We start from the raw sequence: 18,216 nt of genomic DNA, 5'->3' as shown, positions 1-18,216 counted from the left end.
TTTTTTTGAAAAAAAAAAAAAAAAAAGGTTTGTCAGATGTGATGAGTCTTACTGAATTTGAGGGGTGAGAGGTGGGAAACTTTAGTTTGTATGATTAATGGGTGTGATTTTTTTTTTTTTTTTCTTTACATTACTCTTTAGGGGTGTGTACCTCATCAAGTCCAGTCAAATATTGTTCAAACTTGACTCATCACTAATGTTATACAATCTCATAAATATCATATCATATCACCATTTACTTTCTCGCTCTTAACCCTTTTAGTTGATTGTTTTGTGGTTGTCTCTTTGCTATGATGGGGCATGTTGCAGTGACTCTGTTCCACTCGGAAAGAGCTGAAACTGATGTTAGAATTGCTTTATCAGAAAGGCCTTCCTTTGTGTATAGCTTCAAGTTTAGTTCAGTTCAGCTCAGTTCTGCTCTGTGTTTTGGTTTCTGAAAATGTGGCTTCCATTTGTGCAGGCAGCAGCAGATCACGTAATTTGCTTCCATTTAGTGTTTGTGGAGAGGAAGGAATGCAGCCTTTGTTCATATCTCCCCTTTTTTCTCCAAACCCTTTGCACGCCTCCTTATCTACACTATACGCTTTTTCTTCTTTCTCTTACCTTTTCCATGGTCTAAAGTTCCCATCTTTTCTTTAATCTCGAGAGAAATACGATCGGAGGGCTAATTCAGACCCTTCAAATAAAATAACATGCCTAAATAAAATAACATGCCCCATATATTCAAATCGTCTTTTCTTTATCGAAGAAAAGCTTCTCAGGTGCAAGTGGTTATTATATATACAAAAACAAAAATAGATTGAGTAATCTTTTCTTTATCGAAGAAAAGGTATCGGAATTCTTTCTAATATATAATTAGTTTCTATCCTGAAGAGACATAAAGAACATATCATATCAAATCAAATCAAACTTTATTGAATTGCTCGGGATTGAACATGAATCAATCATACACCCACCAATAATTGATTACTCTATTTAAAAAAAAAAAAAAAAAAAAAAAAAACGTTGCACCATGGGCTTTGCAAGGTGTTATAAGTTTCTACATTTTGATTTTTGGATGGTGAGGTTATTCCGTGACATTGTCGTGTATAATGTAAAGGCTTACAAGTTTCTGCGAGTTTGATTAGAAAAAGAGTTGGATTTTTATCAGCAGCTTCATAAAAGGCTAAGTTATAAAAATAACTAATTTTTCATTTAAGATTATATGTCGTTGAGATTATATTTGGCTTCCTTAACATTACAATTGATGAAAAAAGTAGAGAGTCATTAAGGAACTCGAAATAGGAATACAAATTAGGGAACTCATCGACAGATGTTTAAAACTACTTTAAGGCATCTATAAGGGTCCTAAACATGCCACTTAGAAACGTAGCTGATTAACTGTGCATCAGGCAATGCAATGGAACCTGTACCGAGTATATGCTATGCTTGGAACTGAATCTCAGTCTCTTAGCCTACTGGATATGCTTAAGGAACTAACCTTCATGGGCGTTGCGATCACCAATGGAGCTTCGGGCAAATCGGTAACTGCAAATTTTTCGTGCATGAAACGACTATCAACAATGGAGTCGTCTTTAAGAACAATCTTGTAGCAATAGCAACTCTTGAGGCCTTCCTGATGNAAAAAAAAAAAAAAAAAAAAAAAACCGAACTTTAAAGATTGATGCACCATAGATATCATCTAATTAGCCACAACCCCAAACAATATGGTCATAAAGATTCAATCTTTATACCAGAAAAAACCAAAAAAAAAACAACCCAAATTAGCAAACCATAATTATCATGTTAAATCACTTAAAAAGGAAGCTGATTTATGAAAGGGGATTAAGAAATAATCCTCTCTTTTTTCTTTTCTTTTTTTTAATGGAAATAATAAAGTCAATGCCCCAAGACGACGACTTTTTGGTTCGCCGGTTCCTCTGGAGAAGTTGTCTCAATTTCCATTTCCACCGCCCGTTCTTCAGCATCCTCGGTGGATTCCGACATGGACATTGCCATCCTACCTTTCACCGGAGCTTTATACGTGTCATCAAAATCGTCATCCTCGTCTACGGTTTGTGCGGCCATGCGGCCGCTGTGATGACAGTGTTCCCCTCCGCCGGGGCAGGGCTTCTCGACAGCGTGGGTGCCGGAGTGGCCGGAATGGGCGTCGGCGACTTCGATGAATAGTAAGCAAATGAAGATGGCGACAAGCCCCAGAAATGAGAGCCCTTTAGAAATTGGCATGGCCATTTGATTACCTTTTTTATTTAATCTCTTTGATTTCAAATGGGAAATGAAATAACGTTGGAGATTTATAAACCCTTTTCTTTTTTATTATTTATTCTTTAATTTTCTATTAATGGGTTAATTTTGTTTTTCCGTTGCGTAGAAAGGGCCCTTTTTTTTTGGAGCCAAGACCTGATCTTAAGGCTTCATAACAGAGTTTTACTTCATTTCTTGACTTGAGTCAACCTCGAGCAACAACCTTAGTTCAATGGGACACATCTCTAGTTTAATCGGGAGACTTGTATGACACTAGCATTTACGGTGTTGTCCGAGTCGAGCAAGAGTCTTGCCACGGAGGATTATAAGTAGTGGAGCTGAGTGACAAATTCCCAAAACTAGAACAAAAATAGACAAGAATGTTTCCTTCTTTTTTTTTAATATATTTAAATTCTAAATAATTAGATATGTTTGACAAAAAAAGGAACGTGTTATATCCGAAACGTACGAAATAGTAAATCTCGTAAAGAAAGATGTAGTAGGGGTTGCAAACTAGACGGTACACATCTTGGTTTTGGAAGATATGGCACTCAAAGTTGTAGAGCTAGTCGTCTTTCATATCGAGCCATTGAAGCAGCGCGTAGGGCTATAATCGGACAATTCCGAAGAAATGGTAAAATATGGGTCCGTGTTCTCATTGATGCAACAAATATATAACATAATGAAATTCCAAATTAATGTAATTTAAAGTTTTATTATTTTTATGTTGCCTTTTATAATTGTTGAAAGTAAACAAAAATATAATTTAATTATAATTTCATCCTCAAATTTTGAGGTAAATTATTACTAAACATTATAAGGTTCTTAAAAATCTATGAAACCTTTAAACCAAACCGCCCGCTAAGATTAATGTCGGAATAATTAGTTACAAAGCCTACTAAAACATAATAAGATTGTTAAAAGTGCTACAACTCCGGCCTCCTTCGCCGTCGCCGGCGGCGGCCATAACTGAAAAAACCCCACCAGAAGGCTTAATTACAGGCCAAAACTAGCCGTCGGCGGCGGCAATAACTGGCAAAACCCCACGACATGGCTAAATTACCTGTCAAAACCATATAGTATAATGTTGGCTTGGTGTTGCATGTAGATTTGTTGGACCAACCGCCATCAAAATCATTAAATTCCCACCAAACTACACCTCTCTCTCTCCACAATTTATAACCAAATTTAACCCTCCAATTTATATTTCAGTGTTCTTCACTTCCTTCTTCCAATTTCTTTCCCCAAAAAAAACCATCTTTTTTTGTTTCTTCAATAATGGGTTTGGTCTCTATTATCTTTTCCATTATTTTCTTCACATGGGGCTCCAAAATTGAAGCCAAGGTCCCCGCCATTATTGTCTTTGGAGACTCCTCTGTGGATTCCGGCAATAACAATGCCATTAAGACACTGTTGAAAAGTAATTTCAAGCCTTATGGACGTGACTTTTACGGCGGACAACCCACCGGAAGATTCTCCAACGGCCGTGTTCCGCCGGATTTCATTTCTGAAGCTTTTGGTTTGAAACCAACCATTCCCGCTTACTTGGATCCTGCTTTTACCATCGCCGATTTCGCCACCGGTGTCTGCTTCGCCTCCGCCGGAACTGGCTTCGATAATGCCACCTCCGACGTCTTAGTAAGTTCTAAACAATTTCATTTTTGGGTCATTTTCAATTGAGATGACTTTTTCTCGTTTTAGCTTTTCAAGACAAAAAGTTTCGATCTTTGTACAAAATATGAGAACCCATTTGACATATAGTCGTTTTAAACGCTACAGAACGTGATACCATTGTGGAGAGAAGTGGAGCTATACAAGGAGTATCAAGCCAAATTAAGAGGCTATCTTGGGAATGAGAAGGCAAATGAAGTGATAAAAGAAGCATTATATTTGGTAAGTTTAGGAACAAACGACTTCTTAGAAAATTACTACACAATTCCTCGCCGGAGACTCCAATTTAGCGTTCAACAGTATGAGGATTTCCTTTTGCAACTCGCCGGAAAGTTCATCGGAGAAATTTACAGCCTTGGAGTTAGAAAAATATCAATTTCAGGGCTGCCTCCAATGGGGTGTTTGCCACTTGAAAGAGCAACAAATGTTATGAGTAATTTCGAGTGCGTTGAGAAATTCAACCTGGTGGCTTTGGAATTCAACGCCAAGTTGGAGGGATTTGTTTGGGCTTTGAATAGGCAGCTCCCTGGTCTTACAATGCTCTTCTCAAATCCTTACGCCATTTTTTATCAAATCATCACCCAACCTTACTTATATGGTAACAAAGATCCTGCCTTTATTTGAGATTTTTATTTACATTATCGCCCAACTTTATGTTTCTTGAGCGTCTTGTTTGTAGGGTAAGATTCTAACCATTAACTTTTAGAAAATATAGCGATGTCTTAACAGTTGAGTTATGCTCATATTGACGTCACGGTCTATTAGGAATCATGACCCTTCACAATGGTACGATACTGTCCACTTTTAGCATAAGCTCTCGTGGATTTGTTTTTGGTTTCTCCAAAAAGCCTGTACCATGGTCATCTCCTAGCTAATGTGGGACTCCCTCCCAACCATCCTCAACACCGTCATTTTATCACACAATGTTTTCTTGACTAAAAATTCATTGGGTTGAAAATTTCTATAGTAGTTGTGGTCGGTTTTGGGTCACTTCTCGTAACATCCCGTAATTAAGATTATGACCAAAATTTTGATCTAGATTTGACTTCTTCTATGACTTGGACGTGTTGCTTTGAGAGAAAAAGATGGTTAATTATAGATCATCGATATAGTTTTTCGGGTTTAGAGTTACCCCACAAAAGATTGCTTCAAACAAAACGACACAGTGACGTGTGTCTCGTATACTATATATGTATATAGTGTGTGTATATATATATATCACTTGAAAGTGTAGACAAACTAAATTCTCTAACATTGCACCAACCCTAGAAATCCATGAGAAGGATAGTATGTAAAGTTAGTTTGGTAGGAGAAACCACCATTTATGGAACAAACCACACGGCAGAGCAACGCCTTTGTCATCAAAACTTAGGTGATAGCCATTAATATGTTCAACAGAGCAGGCAGCCAAATTTAGTGACCCATCTCCTCTTCGTGTGCCATTTGCAACACTATCTTTTAAGACTCTACCAACCCTAAACCAAATATTGTTCCCATCTCTCTCTTTCCACTTTTATGTTGATATATTCGAGTCTCGAAATGATTCATGTTTAGATTAGTAGCTCGTGAACAGTCAGTATCATATGACTAGAACATGTCTCGAAATTTTGATATACGTATTATTCTTTCTTCCTTATTAAAGACTTAACGGTGATAAATGCGAGATTTCGATCGACCTACCCGTCGGAAATTCTCTCTTTTAAGTCTTTTTTAAAATGGTTTAGGGTTTGAGGTGGCTGGAAAGGCATGCTGTGGAACAGGGACATTTGAGATGAGCTATTTGTGCAGCCAAGAAAACTCATTGACTTGCAGTGATGCAACCAAATATGTATTTTGGGATGCCTTTCATCCCACAGAGAAGACCAATCAGATTATAGTCAACGATTTGCTCCAAACTCTTCTTCCCACGTTTCGTTGACTTAACACGACATTGAAATACTTCGATTGAGTATACTAAATGTTGTTTTTTTTTTATCATTTTTAATTCCTATCGAGAATATCTAACATTATTCATGATTAATTTATCGTTGTTTTTTTAATTATGAATCTACGATATTTCTGTACGATTTTTTTTTTTTTATATCTCGAGTAGTTGTAAAGTGGTCACCACAAGTTGGTGAATCTTGTCGACGAATTTAATTGAATCATTGTGATATTGAAGTCGAGGGTAAGTAAGAAAGATACGGACGATTTCATCCATAAATTTTCAAACGTGCTTTTATTTTACCTAATAACCTTCCTACACGTAAACTAGCATCTACGCATTTCGAGTATTTCGCGATTGAATCTTACACGTAACCGTATATGTGTTTACATTTATAGATGCATTATTTTGGAGTGTTAGCTGTGAAAGCATAGGAGGGAGAAAAGTGAGTTGACTAAATTAAATGGCCGTAAATGGTAGGTCAAGAATAATAGCTGCCCTTGTGTGGGGAAGCCATCCCTATGCAAAGACACCTTGCCCTTCAAAGTTGGGGACACACCCTAGGGCCAGGCCCAATCCTCCCTTGGTTTCTAAACATCGACTAGGAAAGCCCATTTGACAAACTTTGTGTAAATTTGTGTTTGGGTGGGAGGACGTTGGATTGAAAGGGAGTGGACGGTGAGATCTCACATTAATTGGAGAGGAGAACGAAATATTTGTTATAAGAGAATAGAAACCTCTCTCTAGCAAACGCGTTTTAAAATCGTGAGGCTAACGAGAAAACACTTTAAAGTAGAAGGAATAAGTTATTCATATCAACGCTCGTAGACTAAATTGTTACGAGATTAAAAAACTGCAAGAACTAAATTGTTACGAGCTAACGTTAGATACTTTCACTACAATGTAGAGATCCATAGTGTATTGTTTTCAAGATTCCAAAGATAAAAGATCGAACAATCAACTTTTGAAATGACAGTTGATATCTTATCCATCGAGCTCAACATGACCCAGCTCGTGTATCGTAAAAAGAGGGCGATCACGGAAGCCGATCTCCACCTCCTTTTCTGTTCATATCCGACACCCATAATATTGTCGTTATCATGGGCGGTTCCAACCAGATTCATAAATGAAGCCTTTCAGATTTCTTCATTTGTTCATTACGACGTGTTGCATAAGGTGGTTGGGGAGGAAATCACTGAAAGTGACTCTTTCTTCAACCTCCGAGTGTGCACTCAAAAGCTTAGAATTTGTGGGCAATGAGCTTACAACCTTGTGGCCTATGATTCCATTTAATATTTGTTACCACATTTAATACTCTCCCAACAACTTCTCTCAACACCTATATTTATTTCTTCTTCTTTCTCATGTCTATTCTCAACAACATCATACATACAACCAAATTATGGCTTACATCGTCTTCGTCTTATGCCTTCTCTCCTTCCTTTCGTCCCCGAACACGATAGCCGAAGCTAGGATTTCGTCAATTATCGTGTTCGGTGACTCCTCGGTTGACGCTGGAAATAACAACTTCATTCCCACTATTGCCAGAAGCAATTTCTTCCCTTATGGTCGGGATTTTGCGGGCGGGAAGGCAACTGGGAGATTCTCCAATGGGAGAATTCCGACCGACTTCATTTCCGAGGCTTTTGGACTCAAACCCATTGTGCCTGCTTACTTGGATCCGGCTTATAACATCTCGGATTTCGCCACTCGGGTCACTTTTGCTTCGGCTGGAACTGGCTACGATAATGCCACTTCTGACGTTTTGGTAATTTTGGACTCGAACGTTTATTTTGGTCACTGTACTTGTTTTGATGCGAAACCATTTTGTAATGTTGCAGTCAGTGATATCATTATGGAAGCAGCTTGAATACTACAAAGAGTATCAAACGAAGCTGAGAGCATATCAAGGCTCAGCCACAGCAAACCAAACAATAAACGAAGCTTTGTATTTGATGAGCTTAGGAACCAATGACTTTCTAGAGAATTACTACACAATGCCAGGGCGTTCTTCCCACTACAACATCCAGCAGTACCAGGACTTTCTTATCGGGATCGCGGGCGGGTTTATCGAGAAGCTTCACGGTCTCGGCGCTCGGAAAATCTCGCTCGGCGGGCTGCCGCCGATGGGGTGCTTGCCGTTGGAAAGAACGAGAAATGTTTTCCGTGGCAAGGATGATTGTGTGGAGAGCTACAACAATGTGGCTGTGGAATTCAACAACAAACTCAACGCTTTGACAGTGAAACTCAACAAGGAGCTTCCCGAGCTCGAGTTGGTGTTTTCGAATCCGTATAACGTTCTGATGTACATGATCAAAAAGCCCTCTCTTTACGGTAAGAAACTTAAACTAAACCGATATATTATAGTTTAAAAAACCATTAGTCTCTACGATTTTAATAAATTTACTATTTTGTCCTTCCATTTTTTTACAGGGTTTGATGTGACATCAACAGCTTGTTGTGCAACGGGGATGTTTGAGATGGGCTATGCTTGCAATCGAAACAATATGTTCACCTGCACAAATGCAAACAAGTACATCTTTTGGGACTCATTTCATCCAACCCAAAAAACTAACCAGATTGTCGCAGCTTATATGGTCAAGAACGTACTTTCGAAGTTCCTTTGATACCTAAAATTTTGGACGCTTTTAAAGTTATTAGAAAAATAGTATTGTCAAAATAGGTTTTCGTTCTAAAATATAATATAATAATCACCCCTTAGTAAATAGTATGGATTTTCCCTTCTACCTTAATTCTATGCATCAACTAGTATAAGCCTTGTACGATATGTTTTATCTAATATTTAGTTATATGACTTAGATATTCATGTGTGACTTTTATTTGTTTATTTAACGAACACAACCGACTTTAGGAGAGAAGGGTCGGGAAATGGTTAACTCGATGCCAATTTCTTTCAACAACATGCCTTTTACAGGTTGAACGTGTCTAATAGGTCGCATTCCGACCTCCTCCTAATCGGAATGCTCAAAAAATAGTCAACTTGGAATAATTTTACAACCCTAATTCAAAAGGCAAACAAAAAGATGATAACTAAAGTAGCATATTCTCCTCCTTTTTGGGCGGCCTTAGCCCTCACTTTGTACACTACTGGATTATTTGAGGTAGAGTTTAATTTAAATATACATGGGAAGAAATCTAACATTATATGAGCATTTGAATCCAGTCCCATCGATGTGGTAGCATGCTTATAAGACATTTGATTTATATCAAAGTTTGAACATGAAATGATGATGTATTAATGTCTCTAACATGTGCAAAAGTGATAAAAGTTGACTACGACTACCATAGTTATGCGTACCAGAAGCAATAATCCCATGGAGGAAAAGCGGTTGAGAGAGAGAATCGAGAAAGAGATGAAAGGAACTATAGAAACGTCATAGAACAAGAGAATCCAATGGGGGATGTTCAACAGAGACTTAATTCTGAAGAATCCCCAAATAGAAATGAATTTGAAATTGAAACCTCCTCGTTTCAAAGTGCTCAATCTCTAATGCTAATGCAGTGAAGGTTTAATGACGCTGATGATTCCTATGAGATGATTGAACATGTTGAACGAGATCGAAGAGATCAAGAGATTTCGATGTTGTGTTCTAATCAAATGAACAGTTATTTCATATGATTAACGAGATAATCAGTTCAAAATGTAAAACCCTGGCAGAATCCATGAGTTTTCGTTTCATTCAACACAGAGGCGGAAACAAAGATTCAGAGCATTTGTGTTGCTAAAATCCAGATGCTAAGCTAGAATACGCCATGAACTGAGAAATTAAGGAGTTGAGAAGCAAATTTTCTCATTCAACAAGCATGTTGATATAAAGTTACGACTAAGGTTCTGCTCAATCGATTAAGAAAATTAGATAGATAATGGAAGAGGCGTGGGAGAAGAATGAACCGTTTGCTATTTGTGATTGAAATGCAGACCATTATCAGAAACATAGAGTAGTAACTTGAAGATCATCACCGGATATATCGATGTCCTGCAGTGACTGCAGTGGAGGAGGTAGATTCAGATCGAACGGCAACACCTTGTGAATTGACGGCGTCTGAGCATATTCCTCACTGTCCTCAACAACGGAAGACGACGAATCGCAGTCGCTGTGGCAATCGTCGGGCGAGACCGGAGGCAGGGACTTCCGGCGGAGCTTCGGAACCGATGTAGCCGGAATCGAAACCCGCGGTCCGCTAAAAGACTCCACGGTGGAACTCAGGCTACTCGATGTAGGTCTTTTGACAGGAGACTTGCTAATCTTGCAGAATCCGCGGGAATCATGAGGCTCCTGCGAGAAATGAATTTGCTGATGAACAGAGATCGCCGACGGATGCAACGGAAAGTTCGTTTTCGCCTTCGGCCCGCGGAGAGAGAAAGCAGCGGCGTCGTAAGCTCTAGCAGCATCCTCCGCCGTATCGAAGGTGCCGAGCCAAACGCGTGTCTTCTTCCAGGGATCTCTAATCTCGGCGGCGTATCGGCCCCATGGACGCTTCCGAACACCTCTGAATCGGACTTCCTTAACTGGTTCATGAACTGTTTGCGCCACCGCCAATGGATCTGTGGCTCTGCCTTGCCTCATGGATGAAGAAGACGATTAAGAGTTCACTGAAAAGAAATCAAATCAAAAGGATGTTGTGATTTCCGGAGATGATAGACAAAAATGCAAGGGAGTTTTGCCGGTTCTTGACTGTTTAAGCTACCACCTCCTATGGAAGAATGTTAACGCCGGTGCCGGAGCTCCATTTCTGGGAGAGGATTCTTTTTTAATTTCCTCTAACGGCCTTCCGATTCCTCTTTCTTCTTCTTTTAATCTGCTCTGCGAGATTCGCTTGAAGCCCGTTTTCTTGCTTTGATTTATTATTATTATTTTCTGGATAAGAGCTCCACGAAGTAATTCCGGAAAGTACCATAGTGCCCTCCATCGTTCCTTTTTCCCACCTTAATGCGCACTTTTAACCATCGTTAATTATTTTGTTTTTATTTATTCAATTTTTTTCAAACATTTTTATTTTAAAAAATTAAACTAATTTATTATATATAAAATTAAATGTTATATATTTTATATATAATAAATTAGTACATGTAATAATTTTCAATTTTTTTAGTTGATCCTATCTTCGAGATCGCCCTCTATACCCTCGTGATTCTTCTTATTTTCAAAATTTTAAATGGTTAAATCTTACAAATTACCTCTATCACTACTATTGGTAAAAATAGTTTAACAACTATTATTAGAAAAAAAACACTCCACTGTTACTATTATGATCATAAGATTAAAGGTAAAAATATAAATATGAAACTACCCAACAATTTGTAATAATTTATAATAATTAATAATAATTGAAGAGGAATTAATATTATAAGTTCAATAATTATGTTGAAGGAGACTCGATAGCTATTGAATGTATATGAATTATATACGTCCAACAATTAACACAAATTACTAATTACTTTCCTTCTTTATTTATATTTTAATGTAATTTATATGAACCATCAATTTCTATTTAGACATATAAAACAAAATATTTAATTGTGTATTTTGTACAATGAATTAATTTAATTATGAAAAATTGATACCAACCTGATTGCTTAATTACAATTAAAATTATTTCTTTACAAACTAATGTGTATAAATTTAATTATTTATTGTGGGGTTTGGTATCATGATTTGCCTTTAATGATGATATTAGTTGTATAATGTGATCATAGTTTTAATTTTATTTCCCCTTTTGTCAATACTTCTTTTCTAATAAATTTTGGGAATAATTTTGGAATATTCTTAAATATTTGTTTTTTTAATCTCGTAGTGATAGAGTGGTAGGAGGGAAAAAAATTAACTTAAATGATAAATAGTAATTAATTAAACTATATACATTATTCCAAAACTAAAAAGTTAAATTACAAATTTACCCTCTACGGAAGCAGTGTTGTTGCTGGCACACTGTTAGGTGTCTGTCTGTCTCGGTATTATTTGTATTAGTCAAGTTCATCACTGTAAGATATTATCCATGTTTACCCGTTATTTATTTTTTTTTTATCTTACGGTTTTAAAACGCATCTATTAGCAAAAAATTTATACACAATTATAAGCAATGTTTCGATATTTTCTCCGACCGACGTGGGATCTGAAGTTCTTATAAATACAACGTTTAAAAACATATTAAATGTATTTTTTTTAATAAATTTTAAAAGTTTTTTGTAATAAAAAAAATTAATATTTTATGAATTAACCTGCCAGCTAAGCACAATAATAAATAAAGAGATCTTTTTTTAGTGAAAAAATGAAGAATAAAATGATTTAACTGGTTTGGTCAAATATGAGCTTTAATTTTTCCCACTGTTGCGATGGGGCCACGTGTCCAGCAGTAAGCTGACAGGTAGATAGCTGGTTAGGAAGGTGACATCCTATTGGAATTTGACACGTCACTAAGGATCAAAACCCAGGCTTTTGAGTGGGCAGCCCTAATATTTTATGCCCCCTCACAGCTTCTTTTTCTCCTTTTAAAGACATTGAATCAAAGGGCAATGGGCATGAATTATGTAAGTAGGTAAATTGGGAAAATAATTCAATTATTTAGGTTGGTAAAGTTCTAATTTATTGTTCTTTATTTGATGCTTTATGTTTCTTTTTAAAATATATTCATCTGTATTTGGTAATAATTTATTGCTTTATCATTTTCCAAATTTTAAATAAATATATTTTTCATTTTATAGATTAATATCTGCTCGTGGGGACCTACCCAAATAAGATGGAGAATCAAAACTCGAATGGAGGAGAGAGCATCTTCATCATTTTTTATATATAAATATAGACGAGAGATCCCACATCGTCTGGAGAGAAAAACGAGCGACAACGAGAATGTTGAGTCTCGAAAAGATAGATTGTGAGATCCCACATCGATTGAATAGGAGAACAAGCGCTAACAAGGATACTGGATCCCGAAAGAGTGGATTACGAGATCCCACATTAATTTGAGAGAATAACGAAACATTATGCTCCTTAATTTTAAAAAATGATAAATAATAAATACGACAAAATAAGTTAAATTGAATTGGAATAATATTGGGTTATGTAGAGCCATCCGCATGTGACATTGCACGTGATTTGTTCACTCACCACTCGCATTCTATTCTCAATTCTCTGCCAAGTGTCAAATTACTGTCCGATAATAAATGTTGAATTATTTATTTATCTAATTTAAAATATATACGTATTTAATTAGGTAGGCTCGTTCGCTGAAAAAATAAATATTTTCGGAAAAACATTTTCTAATTTTTAATTAACTAAAAATAATAATAACTGGGCCATTTGGGCCCTAAATGGGCCTTCACGTAGAGCTTTGATGACAAATGATCGTCCATTAGATATCCTCGTTAGCTTATGGTTTTAAAACGTGTCCACTAGGGAAAAGTTTCCACACTTTATAAAAAACACTTCGTTTCACTCTCTAGTCAATGTGAGATCTCACGTCTTCATATTTTGTATTTTTTATATTAAAAGAATCAATTAATATGTTGTTATTAGGGATGGAACGGGGTGGGGAGGAACTCAAAATTGCTTTCTATTTTCTAAAATGGAAAATGAGGGTAGAAACGAGGATGAAAAACCTATTCGAATGTGATAACTCCATCCCCATCCTGATGAAGCTTTTCTCTCTATTCCCGCCCCATTCCTTTCTTTAGAGAATCGGGGCGGAGAATCAATCATTAGAGATTAGACATACGGAAGAAATTATGATCGTAAGTCTTTATTTTTATTATAAATTAATTTAAACTTTCATATATGAGAATTTTGTCTCGTGCATTCTCTAATTACAATAATTATAATCTTATAAATGAACAAGGATCAATTGATGTGACCGAGTATAATTTTTTTTTCTTGATAATATGATAAAATTTTGAAGCAATTAATGTTATTTAAAGAATTTTAAGCTTATTTTAAATGGAATCTAGGTCAAAAATTGATTAATTATAAAAATTTAGATTTTAATCAATTCAATATTTTTTCTTTCCAAATTTAAGATTTAAAAAATAGAATAAATATTTGAAAATTTTACCTACGAAAATTCACCCAATTATAGTTTCTTTTGCCGTATGAGAATGGAAGAAACCTAATCACACATCCGGACTACGAAACACTGAAATCACCGCCGTTCAATTTTTTTACCTTGAAACCCGACAAGCAAATCCATCCGTTGAAAAGGCATCACGTTTACTCGTTAGTTACCCTCAGATTTACGGCGCTGATGCGGATAAAAATCGTAGCGTACGGATAAATATGTTATTTTGACGGTCCCCGTATTCATCCTCCGATCACTCACAATACAAACTAAAAAAAGGCTCCAAAATTTTCCTTCCAAAATAAACACGCTCTCTCGCGGGCTTCGTCTTCCTCAGAAGGTACAGCAGGCAAACGACTGAAGAACAGCCATTCTGCTCTTTTTTCTCCCCCAATTTTGTCTTCTCGAAACCCTAAACGGAGTCTTGGCTTCTACAGGTTCGTCTTCTTCTTCTTCGTGTGGATTCTGTAATCTTTGTTCGTTTCGTCTTTTCTATTACTGGTATGGCATTTTCCACTTTCGAGTTTTTAGTTTGACTTGTTTTCACGCTTTTCTTTGGTCGCTGCTCTTCGTATTAAGCGGTACTGATCGAATTGGGGAGTTTCATTGGTTTATTCTTTGTGTATTTTGCTGCATTGTTTCCGAATGTGAAGAATGTTTTGTTCACTTTCATGCATTGCAGGACTGCGATTACTGCAATCGTTTTTCTCTGTTGGTTTCGGTTTCTCTCTGGCTTGTAGAGTTAAGATACGTTGTTTTTCGTTCTTTGATTTTTGATGTTTAGCTGCTTAACTTCTCGTTTTTTCAACTGGAGTTATGAGTCGTTGGATCATGTGCATGATGTACCTTGCTGGTTTAATGTTTTGGCTTGTTTTATGCCTTTTTTTCCCCCTAATATATTGACTGATGAAGCCTGTTTATCTGCGATGGCTAGTTTTACTGAGTTGGAATGCCCTAAACTTTGTTTGACTTGCGATGCTAGCAGATTGTCTTTGTTTTTAGTTTTAGCATGTTTTCTGTTGACTCGTTTTATACACATTGAGATGTTATAGCATTGTCAAGTTGTTAAGATGGTCTCAACTTTTATATTTTGTGAAGGTATTATGTTCTCTTTAAGTTAGTAATCCCTCTGCGTTCACTGCTCCAGGTTTTCCTTTTGGTTTCAGGGATGGTTGACATTACTCATTCCGAAGGTGAAAGCGAAGCCGTTGCTTTGCCCCCTGACACACCAGTACCTCCTATTATGAAGCCAGAAAAGGCGGTGCCTCCTACATATACCATAATGAGTAGACGTGGTGTAGGAAGCAAAGGGAGACGCATTCCTTTGCTCACTAACCACTTTAGAGTATCTGTTAATGCTCCCGATTTAATTTTCTATCAATACAGTGTATGCATTAATTTTGTTTTTTCTTATTATCTTTCTTTTATTTGTTGCTGCTACTCGTCCGTTGGGCTACATGTTTGTACTTATTACTGCTTTTGGATTTCAGGTTTCAATTAGCTATGAAGATAACAAGCCTGTTGAAGGAAAGGAAATTGGGCGGAAACTCATGGATAAACTCTATCAAACTTACTCTGCTGAACTCGCTAATAAAAGGTTTGCATATGATGGAGAAAAATGTCTTTACTCCATCGGCCCCCTGCCGCAAAACAAGTTTGATTTCACAGTGGTGCTAGAGGGATCGTATGCAAAACCGTACGTCCATGTGTTATTTCATATTAACTAAATACTTACATTTCTTTCATTTATAACTTACAGACACGGTTACTATTGTTACAGAGAATCTGGGAACTCTAGGAGCAGTGGGAGCCCAAATGGGGCTGGGAAGAGGTCAAAGCATAGTTTTCAGTCAAAGACTTTTAAGGTTGAGCTAAGCTTTGCTACGAAAATTCCAATGAAATCCATTTTTACTGCCCTCAAGGGATCAGAGGTAGATAATGGCGGCACTCAGGATGCATTGAGAGTGCTCGACATTATCCTGAGGCAACAAGCAGCAAACCGGTAATTGCCTTCTACTGTGTCCTAAGCTAACTCATATGTTCATTTTTTCCTGTTTGTTAACTAATGTCTTGACACAGTCTCGTTGATTTTGCAGGGGATGTCTTTTAGTAAGGCAGTCATTCTTTCACGATGACTCAAGGAACTTTACTGATATTGGAGGAGGGGTAACGGGAGTACGGGGATTCCATTCCAGTTTCCGGTTGGCACAGGATGGATTATCCTTGAATATGGGTAACAGTTTTATTTATTTTTTTTCTTGCATGTCTTACAATTGATGTAAGATTTTGTATGTTATGTACCATTCATCATGAATATGGAATCCTTTATATCATTTTGCAGATGTTTCTACCACAATGATCCTGAAACCTGGATCAGTGATCGACTTCCTAATAGCTAATCAGAATGTACGTGAACCACGTTATATTGACTGGGTGAAGGTACAAAACTAACGAGTACATTATTCAGTTTTTGATTTTGGTGCTGGACTTATTTTCTCTTCTCTCTAACGTCTCTTTCATTCTTGTGTTTTACTAATGTACAGGCAAAAAGAATGTTGAAAAACTTGAGGGTTAATGCAAGGCATCGGAACATGGAATTTAAAATCACTGGTTTAAGTGAAAAGCCGTGTAACCAACAATTGTATGTCATTGTTGCACGAGAGAATTTAGAACAAAATTTTTTGCTACCTTTTTTTCTAAAAAGATTATAACCTTCATCCTTGCTTTTGTCCTAGTTTTTCCATGAAACTGAAGAATAACGGCAGTACAGATGGAGAGATGATTGATATTACTGTGTATGAGTACTTTGTCAGACATTGTGGCATTGAATTGACTTATTCTGCTTATTTGCCATGTCTAGATGTTGGGAAGTCTAAACGGCCGAATTATTTACCTTTAGAGGTTTGAACAATCGTTGTGCTTAAGAGTTATTATTGTACTTTCATGATGATTTTATTTTTTAAACTTCTTAACATTTTTTTTTTCTTGTTTTGGGGGTTTTTAGTTGTGCTCACTTGTTTCGCTTCAACGCTACACAAAGGCTTTGTCTTCAATGCAAAGAGCATCTTTGGTCGAGAAATCAAGGCAGAAGCCTCAGGAAAAAATAAAAATTGTCACTGACGTGAGTTTTTCTCAAAATCTGAGTTCATATAACTCTTATTGTTAATAGCCACTGATTTAGGGCGATTTTATCTGGCAGGCTTTGAAAAGTTATCGATATGATGAGGATCCGGTGCTAGCTCAGTGTGGGCTAAAAATTGATAAACAACTGACACAGGTTGAGGGTCGTGTACTTGAATCTCCAAAGGTGACTAATTGCCTATGCTTTGATGGATAAGAGAGATTTTCAGTGTCATCCTAATTTCAACTATCTTATGTTTTGTCTTAAATGATTGCACTTTTGATTTTCAGTTGAAGGTTGGTAGAAGTGATGATTGTATCCCTCGTAATGGACGATGGAACTTTAATAACAAGGTAAGTGTGAAACTATATGTAGTTTTAGAGAACAAAACGTGCTATTATGAGAATATTAGTCTTTTTGCACATGATATTTTTATCTATTTTCTTGTCAATAGCATTTTCATTTTATTTTAGCACATTAAAATTATCTCTCTAATGCAAACTTGTATATGTATAAAATCTTCTATAATTTATACTTGCAATAAAATAAATTATTTATTAACAAATATGTAGTTTCGTAGGTGATACTACTTCACAATTTGTTAACACACTTAGAACATTAGGTTATTATGTTATAGGAAGAAGTTCATTTGATGGAGAAGGAAAAACAAAATAAAAATAGGGAGTGTAGCATTTGAGGAAAATTATTATGATTTTAAAATTTTAAAACTGATTCTAATTAAATATAATCATAGAATTCATTTTAAAAATTGTATAAATTGGCAATTTTAAAAAAAATAAATTCTAGCTTTTCATGCGTTGATTGTCATATAAAGTTTCAATGTATTATTGTACTTTTATTTTTTTAAATGTTGTATAACTAAATGTTACAATGAGTGCATGAGTTGTTTTTCATTTTTACGTAAATGAAAAAAAGAATGTGCCTATGCAAATTTTTTTAGTGTGGAAACATAATGCAACATATTATCATTGGTTGGAGAGAAATCTGAATTTTTGAAAACAAGCTTCTTCCTTGGATGGATCGTTTTGAAGACAAGCTTTCTCTTGGTGGTCTCTTTCCTAGCCTTTTTGTTGATTTCTTTTTCATGATATTTATTTGAATTGACATGCTTTTATTGTTTCGTTGTAAATGTTTTTTTTTTTTTTTTTTTTTTTTTTTTTTTTTT

The 18,216-nt window shown here is 36.1% G+C and overlaps 4 protein-coding genes across 5 annotated transcripts in view; 3 read left to right on the top strand and 1 right to left on the bottom strand.

The window, feature by feature from the left end:
• Nucleotides 1–3,474: 3,474 nt before the first annotated feature.
• On the top strand, nucleotides 3,475–5,981 carry LOC111437110 (GDSL esterase/lipase At2g42990-like). The gene is made up of 3 exons (XM_023074944.1): nucleotides 3,475–3,882; nucleotides 4,024–4,513; nucleotides 5,640–5,981. The coding sequence occupies exons 1-3, from the start codon at nucleotides 3,523–3,525 to the stop codon at nucleotides 5,831–5,833; spliced, it is 1,044 nt and encodes a 347-aa protein (XP_022930712.1). The 5' UTR covers nucleotides 3,475–3,522; the 3' UTR covers nucleotides 5,834–5,981.
• A 1,228-nt stretch (nucleotides 5,982–7,209) lies between these two features.
• LOC111437175 (GDSL esterase/lipase At2g04570-like) lies at nucleotides 7,210–8,657 on the top strand. The gene is made up of 3 exons (XM_023075034.1): nucleotides 7,210–7,607; nucleotides 7,681–8,173; nucleotides 8,273–8,657. Exons 1-3 carry the CDS (start codon nucleotides 7,242–7,244, stop codon nucleotides 8,464–8,466), a joined length of 1,053 nt encoding a protein of 350 aa, XP_022930802.1. The 5' UTR covers nucleotides 7,210–7,241; the 3' UTR covers nucleotides 8,467–8,657.
• Nucleotides 8,658–9,448: 791 nt separating this feature from the next.
• LOC111437229 (ethylene-responsive transcription factor 3-like) lies at nucleotides 9,449–10,692 on the bottom strand. Its single transcript, XM_023075110.1, has 2 exons — nucleotides 10,553–10,692; nucleotides 9,449–10,454 (listed from the first exon to the last, which is right to left on the bottom strand). Exon 2 carries the CDS (start codon nucleotides 10,426–10,428, stop codon nucleotides 9,787–9,789), a length of 642 nt encoding a protein of 213 aa, XP_022930878.1. The 5' UTR covers nucleotides 10,429–10,454; nucleotides 10,553–10,692; the 3' UTR covers nucleotides 9,449–9,786.
• A 3,474-nt stretch (nucleotides 10,693–14,166) lies between these two features.
• The window catches only part of LOC111437218 (protein argonaute 16-like), an 8,364-nt gene continuing 4,314 nt past the window's right edge, over nucleotides 14,167–18,216 (top strand). The window contains exons 1-11 of one of the 2 annotated variants that reach the window (XM_023075094.1): nucleotides 14,167–14,346; nucleotides 15,076–15,296; nucleotides 15,400–15,605; nucleotides 15,690–15,911; nucleotides 16,006–16,142; nucleotides 16,251–16,348; nucleotides 16,453–16,550; nucleotides 16,645–16,810; nucleotides 16,914–17,030; nucleotides 17,109–17,216; nucleotides 17,321–17,383. In XM_023075094.1, coding sequence (XP_022930862.1) covers nucleotides 15,078–15,296; nucleotides 15,400–15,605; nucleotides 15,690–15,911; nucleotides 16,006–16,142; nucleotides 16,251–16,348; nucleotides 16,453–16,550; nucleotides 16,645–16,810; nucleotides 16,914–17,030; nucleotides 17,109–17,216; nucleotides 17,321–17,383 — 1,434 coding nt within the window. In that variant the 5' untranslated portion in view covers nucleotides 14,167–14,346; nucleotides 15,076–15,077. Of the gene's footprint in view, nucleotides 14,347–15,056; nucleotides 15,297–15,399; nucleotides 15,606–15,689; nucleotides 15,912–16,005; nucleotides 16,143–16,250; nucleotides 16,349–16,452; nucleotides 16,551–16,644; nucleotides 16,811–16,913; nucleotides 17,031–17,108; nucleotides 17,217–17,320; nucleotides 17,384–18,216 lie in introns of both variants that reach the window. The other variant, XM_023075093.1, reaches the window with a different exon arrangement.

Source organism: Cucurbita moschata, unplaced genomic scaffold, assembly GCF_002738365.1.
Source record: "Cucurbita moschata cultivar Rifu unplaced genomic scaffold, Cmos_1.0 Cmo_Scf00062, whole genome shotgun sequence".
Lineage (NCBI taxonomy): Eukaryota > Viridiplantae > Streptophyta > Magnoliopsida > Cucurbitales > Cucurbitaceae > Cucurbita > Cucurbita moschata.
This window is presented reverse-complemented; position numbering and strand designations above follow the sequence as displayed.

Bases quoted from the DNA above. Each gene is read 5' to 3' on its own strand.
- LOC111437110 (XM_023074944.1), top strand. From the start codon at position 3,523: ATGGGTTTGGTCTCTATTATCTTTTCCATTATTTTCTTCACATGGGGC. The intron at 3,883-4,023 runs GTAAGTTCTAAA...TAAACGCTACAG, and splicing joins ATGCCACCTCCGACGTCTTA to AACGTGATACCATTGTGGAG. The intron at 4,514-5,639 runs GTAACAAAGATC...AAAATGGTTTAG, and splicing joins CACCCAACCTTACTTATATG to GGTTTGAGGTGGCTGGAAAG.
- LOC111437175 (XM_023075034.1), top strand. From the start codon at position 7,242: ATGGCTTACATCGTCTTCGTCTTATGCCTTCTCTCCTTCCTTTCGTCC. The intron at 7,608-7,680 runs GTAATTTTGGAC...GTAATGTTGCAG, and splicing joins ATGCCACTTCTGACGTTTTG to TCAGTGATATCATTATGGAA. The intron at 8,174-8,272 runs GTAAGAAACTTA...ATTTTTTTACAG, and splicing joins CAAAAAGCCCTCTCTTTACG to GGTTTGATGTGACATCAACA.
- LOC111437229 (XM_023075110.1), bottom strand. From the start codon at position 10,428: ATGAGGCAAGGCAGAGCCACAGATCCATTGGCGGTGGCGCAAACAGTT.